At 41.7% G+C, this 13,522-nt stretch overlaps 1 protein-coding gene across 1 annotated transcript in view; it reads right to left on the bottom strand.

Annotated features, from left to right (window-relative positions):
- The window catches only part of LOC104084413 (ATP-binding cassette sub-family G member 8-like), a 13,829-nt gene extending 1,484 nt beyond the window's left edge, over nt 1–12,345 (bottom strand). The window contains 13 exon segments of the mRNA XM_009588246.1: nt 1–90; nt 1,437–1,513; nt 1,640–1,839; nt 2,660–2,752; nt 2,841–3,006; nt 4,925–5,194; nt 6,880–7,012; nt 7,424–7,662; nt 9,626–9,782; nt 10,550–10,654; nt 12,138–12,194; nt 12,197–12,325; nt 12,328–12,345. The exon segment at nt 1–90 is cut by the window's left edge and continues 175 nt beyond it. Coding sequence (XP_009586541.1) covers nt 1–90; nt 1,437–1,513; nt 1,640–1,839; nt 2,660–2,752; nt 2,841–3,006; nt 4,925–5,194; nt 6,880–7,012; nt 7,424–7,662; nt 9,626–9,782; nt 10,550–10,654; nt 12,138–12,194; nt 12,197–12,325; nt 12,328–12,345 — 1,734 coding nt within the window.
- Between the last annotated feature and the right edge of the window lie 1,177 nt (nt 12,346–13,522).

Below are 13,522 nucleotides of genomic sequence, written 5' to 3'. Positions count from 1 at the left end.
TTCTGGTTCAGGAACGAGGTTTGCCAGCCAGTAGATGGGAAGCCCATAAATTATGACAAAAGTGCAGTGCTCTGGGAGCTCCCCCAAAATCTGTTCAGGAAGGGGAAAAAAAAAAAAAAAGAGAGAAGAATAAGTTGAACGATAATCACAAAGCCTTCTGAGATGCGCCTCAATGTACTTATAGACTGTTTATAAAACTACAGGAAATACTCCCTTAGAATGCAATCACCTCCCTCTTAGGTGGTATTGGTGACAACCGAAAACAATCCACAACAAAAATTGAAATCCTTACTAATTTTTTCTCTAGTTGTGACAATTTCTATAACTAATTCTTAAAATGAGAGGATTCTTGTTACAGATTAGATGTCTTGTTTCGTAACGGTTTTGGCAGCTTCTAAGAATTTAAGACACTTTCCCTGAGAACTGGTGCGCTTGCTAACAGTAATACTGTTACTGACTCATGGCAACTGTGTGTTTTGTCCAAATTTGATTGAACCTAGTGTGAGATCGAATTTGAGACAAATTTGGCTGTTGGTCACTTCCCCGCTGTGTCCCAAAGGCAGTCCAATTAGTAACTACTTAACTCACTGTAAAACAAAAACATGCTTAGGATTTTCTCAAATATCTAAAGGTAAGTATAGAGACTATTATGATTATTTCTTCTGAAGAGGGTTGCTACTATCCTCTAATACTAAGGTTGTAACAAATTACATCGATTTCTCTATGAATAATGTGCAATCTTTGTGACACAATGCAAAGAATATTTTTCTCTGGCAACCACTAATAAGCATTTAAAATCTTGTGCAGAAATGGAAACCTAAATTACAGATGCCATGGCAGGCAGAACTCATCTAACAGTGGCAACATCACAAAGAAGGGATTATTCTAAACCTGTGAAAAAAAAGTAATTTTTTAAAAGTTCTAATTGATTTCCAGAAACTCTGGCTCTTTATGCACTTAATACAGTTTGTTTCTGACCAGTACAGGCCCAAACAACTACTGGAAATGTCACAATTAGCATTTTGTCACTTCTGTCTTACCTTTTCTTTAGCATTTAATATTTTGTTTTACAGATCAAGACATGTAATCAAACTTTCAAAGATGTTCAGTGAATGCAATATGCAGGTATGTAAACTGTCTAAACCCCCAAATTTGAGTTTGAGATTTCTCAAATTCTGACCAAACAACGCAGTGAAAGATTCTTCTTTGGCTTTTCTGGGGTGGGATCTCAGCCATGACTTATGGTAACAGATCTAAAGTAGTGTGAGGTTTAATCCATTAATGCTAAGGAAGCAAGAACGATAGCCTTAGCTGGCAGACACAAAAGAACACAGTCTGATGTGAATGTGATCATTTATACAACAAGGCTTTGGTTTGTTTGAGGTTTTTAATGTTAAAGCCAGCTGTTTGTATTTCCTGGCAACAAAACCAATTACCTTAGCAAAGAAGTATGGGCTAATGGAGTACATTCCATCTTCCAAGTCATGATAAAGCATAGCTCTTTCCGAATGACCTGCAGGGTAGGAACAAACAGGTTGGTTTCATCCTAGGGTTGCATTAATAAGTATAATTTTTTCATTCATTTAGGAATTTTCTGATTTTGATTGCTTATAACATGTACAAGAAAACTGACACTTACATTTGGCAATAACATCCAAAATCACTGTGAATGGGATTAGTGCACCTATCATGTACAACAGTGCTGTTGTGTCACGAATAGAGAGTCTGGTTTTCTCATGGCCATAGTACAAAAATCCAATTAATAATGACATGAGAAGGGCCTCAAATCCATGGATTAATAACGTTGAAAGATCTCTGAAGTCATTGGAGACTTGACGACTAAGAAAACAGCAACATTGACCATAAGTTATAGTACTTACTAATGCCGCTTATATTCAGATATCTTGCCCCGAACACCCTGCTAAAATAAATTTGTGGAACTTGCTGACTTTGAGTAGGACAGGAGGTGGGCTGTCAGTTTCTGTAAAGGATTTTACCTAATCAAAGCTACTGAGCGTCTGAAATCCTGAAAGCTTGGGAAGGCAATGGGTGTGGGATGGTCTGATTTCAGAGACGCAGAAGCAATTACTGTAGCATACGCTAACAACAGCTGATACTGGTAGTGATGTTCTACATGTATTGAACCAGTTGATCATGTTTCTTTTGAGTACACAAGCCTGAGACCCAACTACAATACTCATCTATGCTGGCTATAATCACTGAAGCCTCCTGGCTTCAAATCTGAGGCAGAGGTGTGAGACTGGCAATGCCTGAGCCTACCACGCAGCTGCCTGGGTTTGCTGAGGGTTGAGTCACCACACTTTGGCGTGGGTATCAGGACAGCAGTACCCAAAACTGGGATGCATGTTCCGGAGCCTGCTGCTGCTTAAAGCTGTGGGCTCCCAGTGATGTAAGCTGGAGGTGACTGTCTCTGGAAGGAGCCCTGGGGCAGAAAGGTGGGGCCATACATCTGGCTGCTGTCCTGCTTAGGGGGTTGGGGTGAGCCGGTATAGCAACACTTCTGCTCTACGGCTTGCTCAGGCCTGGCGCTAGCTCTGCACTTTCAGCATGCACTCAGTTCTCATTTTGTGCTTCTTTCTTATGCTTTAAAATACAAATGGGCGTGATATGTAACTGTTTATGCTGGAGATAAGGTTACCTTAATAATATAGTGAACTGCTTTAAGACTCCTGGTAACTGATCACTTGAATGGTGAGGCATGTTGATAGCTTCTTCTGAATTTACATGGGACCTGCCCAAAAGAAAAGAGAAAAAACCATGAAATTATCACAGGCTGTAGCTGTTATTCCAGATCTGCTGTATGACACTATTATCTTTACCTTTGCTTGCTGAATGTGGTTGCAACATTATCTCCTTCAGTAACTTTCCATAAGAAATCATCAAAATCTTTGACTTTTTCTAGGAACAAGTTGGCAAGAGCATTTGCTCTTTTTCGGCCTTCCATCTCCTTTTCTGTGGTCTGTTTATCGATACTGGCCAAATCAACTGCAAGACATTATTTGACATGAGTCCATATGCTACAGATGTGATAACTTTATGATGTGTTTAGAATCAGAGGTTTCATTGTGAACAGGCAGTACGACATGTGTGCATGCATTAAGCTACAATGGTTAAAACTTTATCAGTTACTTTAGGTAATTAGAGAAGAACAGATTGTTAATGTGTATTTTGTCTTGGGAGATGTTTCTTATCTAGTCATTCAATGAATCACTGAGAGATTTCATAATTGTTTATTATGATATTGTAAACTACTATTTCAGATTTTTCTAAATTTAATAGTGGCTTGAGCAGGGTGCTGAGGATAAACAGTTTGAATTTCCTTCCTGGCATGTAGGCATTTACAATCTGTTATTTGAATCTGACTTAAATCACATGGTTTTCTCCATCTGCAAAACGATAGTTATAATCTTCTCTTGTATCTTACAGAGGTGCCATAAACTTTACCTGAAACTGAGAAAGCTCAAGAAGAATATTATCCAAGGACAACATAGTAGCAGCAACAATAGTTGACTTAGCATTATTTTTATACTTAACAAAATGATTTTTTTTAATCTAAACTTTTAATAGTATTTTCCAATGCTGACCTTCAGCGTAGCATGACAATACCTGACGTTTTGCAGATGCATTCTGAGAGAACTATCACTGTACATTTCATAACTCCTTACATTTGGCTGATCTTCTCTGTTCAGCCACTCTTCAGCAGCAGTCCATCAGAAATTAGCTGCAACCTGCCCTACCTCTTCCCTTGTGCCGTGGTCTCCTGTTCTCTGTCAGACACACAGCCAGCATTTGTGCATTTCTGCAGGTGCTCCTTCATGCTGTGGCATCCTCTACCATCCTGTCCCATTTCCACCTTCCTGCTGCCCATGTTTCTCTTCTCTTCCTATGGGTACTGACTCTGTGTATACTGCTAAATGGTCTTCCACCTCCCTTTCTCATCCCTCCCCGCTTCCATGTCATAGGGGTTTGTCTCTGTAATCACAGGCTGTAGCTACAAGTTTCCCCAGGACTGCCTCATATTCTCCATTCCCATACGGGGGTGGTGCAAGCCTTCCTCAAGGCTGTGCTTGGCTGAGGACTGCTCTGAACCATGGTGGTGACAAAGGTCTTTTTGCAGGGCTTGACACTGAGGTGAACTTCTGTTTATCTCTGCACAGCTGATACGAGCTGACACCGCTTGCCACATGGACACAGCCGAAGAGGTTACTCCAGAGCATTGAGGTTGGTGTCTGTACAAGGTTTCCTAGCCAACTTGAGTGCAAAGACCTCCGGGCTGGAACCAAACCAACCTCTGTGGTAAGAGACTACTGCCATTAGATTAACAGGGCCAGATTCCCTGTGCATGTTGCAGAAAACAGAAGAGGAATGGATTTGGAACTATATAGTTAACTTTCTTTGAGAAGAGGAATAAAAGGATGGCTGTTCTGGGTTTTTCCCTTCCAATGTGCTCTGTTGGGCAGCACTTCTCTTTCCCATTTACTGTTCCAGATGTGTATTATTCCTCACCCTGGGAAACTAGCTTCCCACATTTCTTAATTCAGAAGTCAGAGAACTGGCTACAGAAAGCAATTGATCAGTTCATCCATGTCTGGATGGGTAAAAGTTTCAACCAGCTAAAACATGGGAATAAGTGTTCTAAACATGTGGAAGAGTTGCTACACCTGGCAGAGTTAAAAGGAGGATTATTTAAAATTGATTTTGTCCGTACCTCTTGTTTTTGTTACATTTCCTGTACTGACAAATAAGGATCTTATTAAAACCTGAACTTGCTATAGTATTGATTTGAGTCAGATATAAGGCATTTCTAAGACAGTTATAGTCAATAAAAATCAATGTTAGCTGATACAGTTATGAAAGCAAATGATTTCCAGTAACCTTTTTTATGGCAGTGCATGATACTAACCATAGAAATCTGCAGGATTGCTGTACCTTGGGCAGGGGTAGCCTAATTCTGTGAAATACGGGACCATGTCTCTAGCTGTTCCAGAATAGACAGTGACTCCAGAAGTCATCAGAAGAACTAAATCAAACAGTTGGAAGATATCTGACCGTGGCTGATGAAGTGAAAGAAGAACTAATCTGTTTCCTCTGGCCAATCTGGATAATGTTATCACAAGGTTATGTGCAGTAAAACTGTCCAGTCCAGATGTGGGCTCATCAAGTATGAGTATTCCTGCCAAAGACAATAAGTTTAGCTGTGGAAAGCAGCATGTTTGATTTGGAAAATATGTTCTCAGTGAAATGGTGTTAGGGCATGAAATCGCACAGATATATTCCTTCTTTTTTAAAGTCCAAACTATATTTCATACCAGCATCACATAATATGCAACAATGGCAATTTCTTGCACTATCCTACTGAACATGATGACCAAGAGTAATTATTTTAAGTCTTATCTTGCTCCCACTGTATTTTTCATTGGGATGAAGATTCAGGTTCCTTATTAAATTTACATTCTTCTCTGCAGTTTTTGCACTTTGCCTGTACAAATATCAGGTACCTGAATATTAGTTAATACTATTGTATTAGTTTTATATCCTGCCTACTGAAATATTTTAACCTAAATGCTCGATATTTAAACCTCGTGCATTATTCGTGTGTAAATATTCACACAGTATTAATTTAGATAGCTCCTTCTCCCAACCTGTGCTCTATTTTGCACCTATTCGCACATATATATGAAGAGATATGCATATGTTTGGAATTTGGTTTGTTTGTTTTGCAATTGGTTGCTACAAACTTGAAAGAGTTTTATTATTTTGCAGTGTTTGTATTATTATAGAACTTAATGACCTCAACCAGAGCAAGGCAATGTCTGTACACAGACGTGGTTTCTGTGCTGAGGGGTGTAAAACATGTTTGAAATGTAAAGAAAGCTTTACTTATTTTTCCCGGAACTAATTATTTTTTTACTTCAGTACCAGCACATCTATTCCTGAGCATCACTTCTTACAAAAAAAGACTTCTGCTTTCCCCATAATTACAAAAATATAACTTTATACAAGCAAAAAATTCTCAGATCCCTTTCCCAGTGGAAGAGCTGATGGGAAATCTTGCTCAACGAGAGGCTCAGCCAAGATTATTAGTGCTTTTGATATATACATATAAGAGCAGATAGGGGATTCAATCCTGCAAAATCAACTGCAGATTTAGCCTCCTGTTTTGCTTCTACTGAAGATGATGGAAATTTCTAGTTCACCTGCGGCATGAGCCAGCCACGTCAGTGAGTTGCACAAGACCACAATCACTGACTATGCAGCCAAGAAAATGACCTTCCCTGTTAACATTGCACATGTAAATGGGCTGGGTTGGAGGAAAGGAAAACAATCCCGATGTTATAATAGGCCAGCAGCCTTCCAAAGTAACCTGTGTCATGCGGTCAGATAAAAACCAAACCTCATACTGATATGCACAAACCAGAGCACTGCTGTGAGGGTGACTTCAGGCAACTTTCAGTAGTCTATGTGATGGTGGTTTTAAAGAGCGGTGGGTGAAGGCTCTCAGGGGGGCTTTGCCTGGCTCTGCTGCTCCATTGGCAAACATGGCAGAAGTGAAAGTGGGCTGGCTCCATTTACAGAATTATTACTGTAATAATTACATTATTATCTGTGATCAGCACTGATTTCAATTCAAGCAAACAGACCAGCACCCAGTCACTGTGCCTAACTTTGCTATGGAGAGGTAACCTCTGGCAAAGGGTGGTGCAAGTCCTGTTAAGTGTCCTGAGTATGAACTCATCGAGCTGCCTCAGGGGCAACTGTGTGTATGACTTTTCCCTGAAAGCTCCTATCTTCATTTACTGCCCCATTTCAGCCAGTAGTCTGTGGTGGGCACAAGGAAGGTGTCAGGGTTTTGCTCACCCGGGTTCCAGAGCAGCTGCACACCGATGCTCACTCTCCGCCTCTCGCCTCCCGAAACACCGCGGAGGTACTCGTTCCCTACCCTGGTGTTTGCACACTGACGCAAGCGTAGTTCTGCTATAACGTCTTCTACCTGGAGGGATCCAAAGGGTAACAGAGATAAAGCAAGAGTTTATTTGCACATTCATGCATAGATAAATCTGAAAATATGATTAATGTGGTTAAAATTCATCTGGATGTTTCAGTGCTATCTGATCAAGAGACACTTGAAAACAAATCTTGATTTTAGAGCTAACATTAAAAAAGGCTCAGCGATCAGCAATTTAGTTCTTTCAGGCTCTCTAATGCTTTCTCTAGATTGTCATTTTTTGAGCTTTGGAACAATTGCTGGTTTCTATCTTGAAAGAAGAAAAAGGTTTATAATTCATAATCTACATGAAAAAATGCCAGATTAGCTGTTCTGAATCCAAACACACAGGATCTCTTGGATAGTTCCTGTCAGACACATTTTTGACAACTTTATTTTTTCCAACAGCTTAATTACCCTTTTTTTCCTTTGCGAGTCTGAAAAAAACTTTGGAAGGCGCAGTTTGGCAACGAACAATAGTGTTTCTCTGACAGTCAGGTGGGGGAGCAGTCGGTCATCCTGCCGCACGTGTGCGATGCATTTCTTAACAAGCTGGGGAGTGCTGGGTTTGTTATTGATCATGATTTGACCAGACTTGATTTTGCCTCCATGATCCCGGCAAGTTATCACATCAAGCAAAGATGTCTTTCCACCAGCTAGAAAAATCAAAATTGAAAATTAAATTTATTTCCAGGGGATTATGTTGAAAAGTTGATTTAGTCACAGAGGATAGAAATTTTCGTTCCCTAACATCTTTTCCCCAACCCTTCCTGAAGCTTTTCCAAAGCTGCAGAGACAGGATGGTCTTGAAAGAAAATACTGACACCCGACTACAAGCTCATATTCAGGAAATCTCTCTCCTCTGGAATGGAGTACGTGACTTTAACCTTTGTTATTTCTCAGCAGAATTGGGTAGTTGGGCATTGAGGATAGCTCCATGAACTCAAGAAGCAAGGTGTCTTTGTCCTCTTGTTACCTCTTTTTCACTTTTGAAACATAAGTGAAAGGTGGTATCCTGCGCTGGCTGCAGGGCTGGCAACTAAGTGCTCAGCAAGAGCTTGTTTTGTGGAGGGAAACGGCAGCTGGAACAGCTGAATGACTAAAGCGCTGAATGATTATACAGACAATAAGAATCTTAATCATGATTGAAATAAAAAATTATTATGACTTAAATAAGACAAAAAGTCATTTAAATAATTAAGAAAAGCTGGCTCGTACTCAGAGGTAAGAAAAGTAAAACAATGAAAACAAAACCTGATTTGGAATTAAATAGCAAATGAATTTTTCTTTTTTGCTATATAATACTGTATGTAAACACACAGAGCTCCCTTATTATGATTAGATGTCATTTATTTCTAGTCTCCCTGTTGAAAGATTAACTTGTTTCTTAATATATACATTCTAAAAAAGAAACCCATCCATCTGTAAACTACGTATTGCTCTATTTAAGAGTGACATATTGATTGCCATTGACAATGTGAAACCCATCAGCAGTTTAATCCATTTTACTAAGGCATTTGATGAAATAGATGATAAACAGCTTTTAAAAATAGTTTGACTAGTTTGCTGAAAGGGATTTGTGCTCAGTGTATGTTACCTTACAAAAGTGCCATATCTATAACTCAGTATGTTACTTCATCACAAGCTTTTCCTTTTATTATCAGGAGAATCTCTAAGGTACAACTTCAATTACATTAAGGACATGTGCTAAGAAAATATTCCCATGGCAATGGGGAAGAAAAACCTCTTTTGAGAAATAAAGTTAAAACTTCTTTGGCAAATATGCCTTGCCTTTGAGAGAGAGTATCTTCACTGAATCACTGAGCTAACCTGATGTAAGAGTCTAGTGGAGACACAGCATGGGGGTTTTTATGTCCAAAGCATGGGTACTTTTTACTTCAGTTTAACAGGTCATGTGTCTACTTCTTATCCCCCTAGATGAGCTTAGACTCAACTAACCACATGGGGTAAAGGCTATCTCTCCATTAGTCGGCCTCACCCTGGAGAAGATTAAACCAGTCCCACCAGAAAATGAAAGAAAAAAAAAAGAGATGGAGGAAAGCAGAGACCCATTTTAAAGCCAAACAGCAGAGGAACTGCCTTTTCTTCTCTGTAAGTTTCTCTTAATTAATCCAAATGCGATATTTTATCCTGTTAGAATTGTTTCAATCTGAAGGGGATTCCTGCTTATGACTATGCAAGTTGCCACTGATCTTTCTTACGGGGTCTGGCCCCATTTGTCTGCTATGTTACTGGGTAAGGTCTGCAATTGGCCTGTTTTGAATCTGAGCCATGAAACTGATTCATGTCCAGCAGAGCTGGGACTGCAGGCCACAGTTATAACAATAGCCCACTACACCTTAGGAAAGAAACAACCGATGTGTACAAGTCACAACAAAATTGGTTGTGAAAATAAATTTTAATTCTTTTTTCCCCAGTATCATTCTTTGTTTCCTCACACCTTGTTTCCTCATACATTTTAAAGATGTACTTAAGTGACACATTTCCAATTGTTGTTTCTCAACTAGATTTTGCCATGCAAAAGACTGCAGAGCATTCTCTTGGCTGTGTACGTTTTATCTGAGAGTTGGTTGAATCATGAAATTTGGTTGCTCTTACCAGTGCTTCCTATAATAGCTAGCATCTGACCACTTTGAACTTTTAAATTCAGGTTCTGGATTATTGACACATGAGAACAGGGATCCGATTTCCAGGTCCATGGCATTTTCATCTGCGCGAGTTTTTCATACCAGGGAATCTGGGATGCCATGTTAACCTAACAGAAAGAAACAAGTCCCTTCAATTCAAACAATAAACTATTTAGCAATAAATATCTTCAAAGTTATGATGTTGCAAGCAGAGAATATGTTAAAATAATATTGTTAATCTTCAGAAATACATGGAAGAAAGTTCTTTTACAGCCAAGTATGGTTTTCATGGTTTGCTTCTTATTCTGTTAATTACTAAAGCTATCTCTGTCCTCTATTACTTTGGTAATTTATTGCTATTTTAAATTTTAAATGTTTAAAATTTTTAATATAATTTGAAATTACGCAAAACTGAAAATTGTGAAATCTACTTCAGATGCCATAGTGGCACAAAGGGAGATGAAAAATTTGGCTGGTTCCCTGAAATCCTCCTTGTTAGTCATCCTCTCTTTGTCTCCTTCCACATACTCATTCTTGCCAGCAAGGGCTCCCACCAACCCTCACTGGACAGAAAGTCCCTCTGCCCCAGCCCTCAGAGGAATAATTTGGCTTAAGACTGAGAAAAAACAGAGCCTAGAAACAGACCTCTTTTCCTGTCTTATCCCCTAGCTTTACTAGATACATTCATAATACAGGGTTTAGCCTGCTCTCAATACTGCAGCCAAGAGCACGATTCTGCTCACAAAACTTCTGTGTATTTGACTGTGCCATGGTCGTGTGAACTTTGTGTTGTGAACTTCAGCTTTGTTTGGCTTTTAAAATGGCTTGCATATAGAAACAGGCATTGCTGGATATGCTCCTTGCTGAAGGAAGGTATGTAAATTACAACTTTTACCTGGTAGTTGAGTTCTTTGACCTCGAGAACGTTTGATTTTCCACTGTATGTGAAATACAAACTGTTATCTTCTTCAGAGCAAAAAATAGTGTCCTGGGCCTTGGTCTGGAAAAGTTATTAGGTTAATTACAATAGTTAATTACAATACCTAACGTGCTGTTAAAATTTGAGTTCAGAAAAGGCAAAGCACAAAGGGTAATATATTTTATGGGATATAACAGTATTGTTGATGAGTTACTGTAGTGCAAAAATCTGAAATGAAACCTGAAAAGGGTTGAAATGAGTTATTTGTCAATCAGTGTGAAATGTACTTTGTTCTAGTGGCATGTATGAGAGCCAAACATGCTGCGCTATGGTCTTCTATTTGCTTTCAGTTTAAATGGGATCACTTTCAAAATGGAGATAAATGTCATGCCACTATAAAGAGGTTGGACTCTATTTCTATTTTTGAGAAAAAAATGTACTGCTTCAGCAATGTTAGTCTACTAGATCGAAATGGTGCATATTGAAATTCATAAGTTATAGCAGGTAAAAATTAAGGTTCACTGGAAGTATGTTCGTTATTGAATTCCACAGGGACTCATTAACTTGAAGGCTTTACGAACAAGTAGGTGTGCAATCACGAGTACAGTCTCTTTTTCTCCTCTTTTGTTTTTTAAATTCAGTTTGTCAACTGGAACTTAGTGTTCTGAGATACCAGTTAAAATAACAGAGTCTCCACTTGGCTTGGTTAACCTTTTGCATATAGTTGCAATTAAGAAGTCTTTGCTGAGGCAGCTTTCTGGCTTTGGGGTTAATTCTGTGTGCATGCCTGTAGTTTTCACTCCAGACAGCCATATCTCTCCCACAGCCTTGTGCCTTTCCTACGAGTCAGACTCATACCCTAGCCAAGGCAAACATACCTGTTCCCTGTGTAGCGGACCCTGTCCATGCCTGTGGTATCTTTGGCAGATGGTGACCACAATCTTTGTGTGCACCTCCTACCCTCACAGCAAACGAGGCTGATTAATCTTTTCAGTCTAGATACACAGGGGAAGGCAACATGACACCAAGCAGCCTGAAAAGCCACATTAAAGCCTTCCAACTCCCCCTCCCTCCCCCGCTGCCAAAGCACTCTGCACTCTTGCTTACGTTGAACTTAATTTTTAAAAAAACAGGTGGTCCCCAGAAATGTGGGGAACCGGTTTTACATCCCGAAGGCATGTCCTGGGAAAGCCAGTCCAGGCCATGCTCAGGGACTTTCTGCTCCATCCACGTATTTGAAGATCCCCTCCCTCAGCCCCACCACTGTGGCGTCTGAGCGCAGCTTGCATGGCACTGGCCTCATCCCCAGTGTGCTCTTGTTGGGGGTGAGGACGGTTTCTGCTCCCTGTTTCAGAGCTGGAGGAGGTAAGGGTTCGCTGCCTGCAAAAGCCTGGTCAGCAGGCTGGGCCCCCCCCCCTCCCTGACCAAACCGCCTGGGCAGGCAGCCTGGCCCCCCGCCTCTCCCAGCTCCTGGGCAAGCGCTGTAGCTGCGGGATGGCTGAACCCACCGGGTCTCTCCCCACTCCCCGCAGGTCTCACTCACCGGCAAGCCCTTGCGTGCCACATGGCTCCAGCCAGCACTGTCCAGGGAGACATTTTCAGTGGCTTCCTTCATGTCGGCAGTGGAAGGTCTTGCTCCCTGTGGTGGTTTGACTATCAGCTCTTTGAAAGCTGTGGAAATCCTTCTCCTCTTGGTTTTGAGCTCAGCCCTTTCCAGGCACCTTCACCGCAGCACCATTTCTCCTGGCGCACTGCGTCTCTGCAGCTGGCATGACCTTGTGGACGGGAAATATTCCCCTCCTCTGGGACAGTAACACTTCGGGCTAAAGGTACATCAGATAGCAGCTTCAGCTAATCTCCTGTCAGTTGTTCTCAGGAGAAAGAAAGAACTGAGAGCCACTCTATTTTCTTTTAGGTGCTTCCCTGGGTGGCAAGCAGCGGGGGCAGCGACCTGCTCTGACCTGGGGACAGTGGAGAGCTGCCCCTGCCCAGCGCCAGGGGAGGCATGGTGGTGGCAGTGTCGGGCACCTGGCCAGCAGCGTGAGGGAGGGACCCTGCGGGGCCCCAGCACCGGAGGATGTCGGGCGGAGGGTCTCCCGCCCTGCAGAGGGGCAGCAGCGGCGGGCAGACAGGCAAGGCGAAGGCCACAGCGCAGCCCTCTGACAGCATCAGTGTCCAGGGTATCTCCTACACCATCAGGTAGGGCCAGGAAGGCGGCATGGCGAGCCCCTGCCCACCAGGAGCTGCTCTGACCCCAGGGACTGAGGGGAGAGGGGCTGGGACCCGTGGGCTGTGAGTTTGGCTTCAGCCCAGGAAAGAAGGAGGGATGTTGCCAGGCTGCCTGCCTTATGGTGCTGGGCCGCCCGCCACAGGGGTAGAGAACGCGGCTTGAGGGAGGCAGAGCCGGTCTGTCCTCCAGAGGGTTCACCAGTTCTTCTTCACATGTCTCTGAAGGAGATGCTTTAGAGGAGATTTCCAAAGATTGTGCCCTTTCCCACTGCCTTTCTCGCTGCTGCCAGAAGGATAATGTGAGCCCCTTGAGAAAATGGTCAGGTGGATTAATGGTCGGCAAACATCATCAACAACTAAAGCCTCAGTTCAAGTTTCCCTTTTTGGTTGTAGTCCAAAAGCCTCCTAGCAGTCATTTGGAAATATCCGTTCAGACTTCATTTTATCTTCCAGATAATGCTAAAGTTAAAAAGTTAAAGCCTGGGCAGGGGTAGGGGGGGAAAATCCCCCCGCCCCCAACATTTTAAAATCCTTGCAGGCTCCCATTTGTTGCGAATGAGTGGTTTAGAGGCCGCTTAAAGAATCACCATCAAAGATGGTGGGGGATATGAATGCACCACCACACCATCCCACACGCAAGTAGCTATAAACCATTCACTTGTTTATGCAAAATTTTTAAATCTTTTCTGTTTCATCTTTTTTGATGTTTGTTTTTCAAGA

Source organism: Fulmarus glacialis, unplaced genomic scaffold (genome assembly GCF_000690835.1).
Source record: "Fulmarus glacialis isolate BGI_N327 unplaced genomic scaffold, ASM69083v1 scaffold9552, whole genome shotgun sequence".
Taxonomy (NCBI): Eukaryota; Metazoa; Chordata; class Aves; order Procellariiformes; family Procellariidae; genus Fulmarus; species Fulmarus glacialis.
Note: the sequence above shows the minus strand (reverse complement) of the source record. Positions and strands in the feature narration are given on the sequence as shown.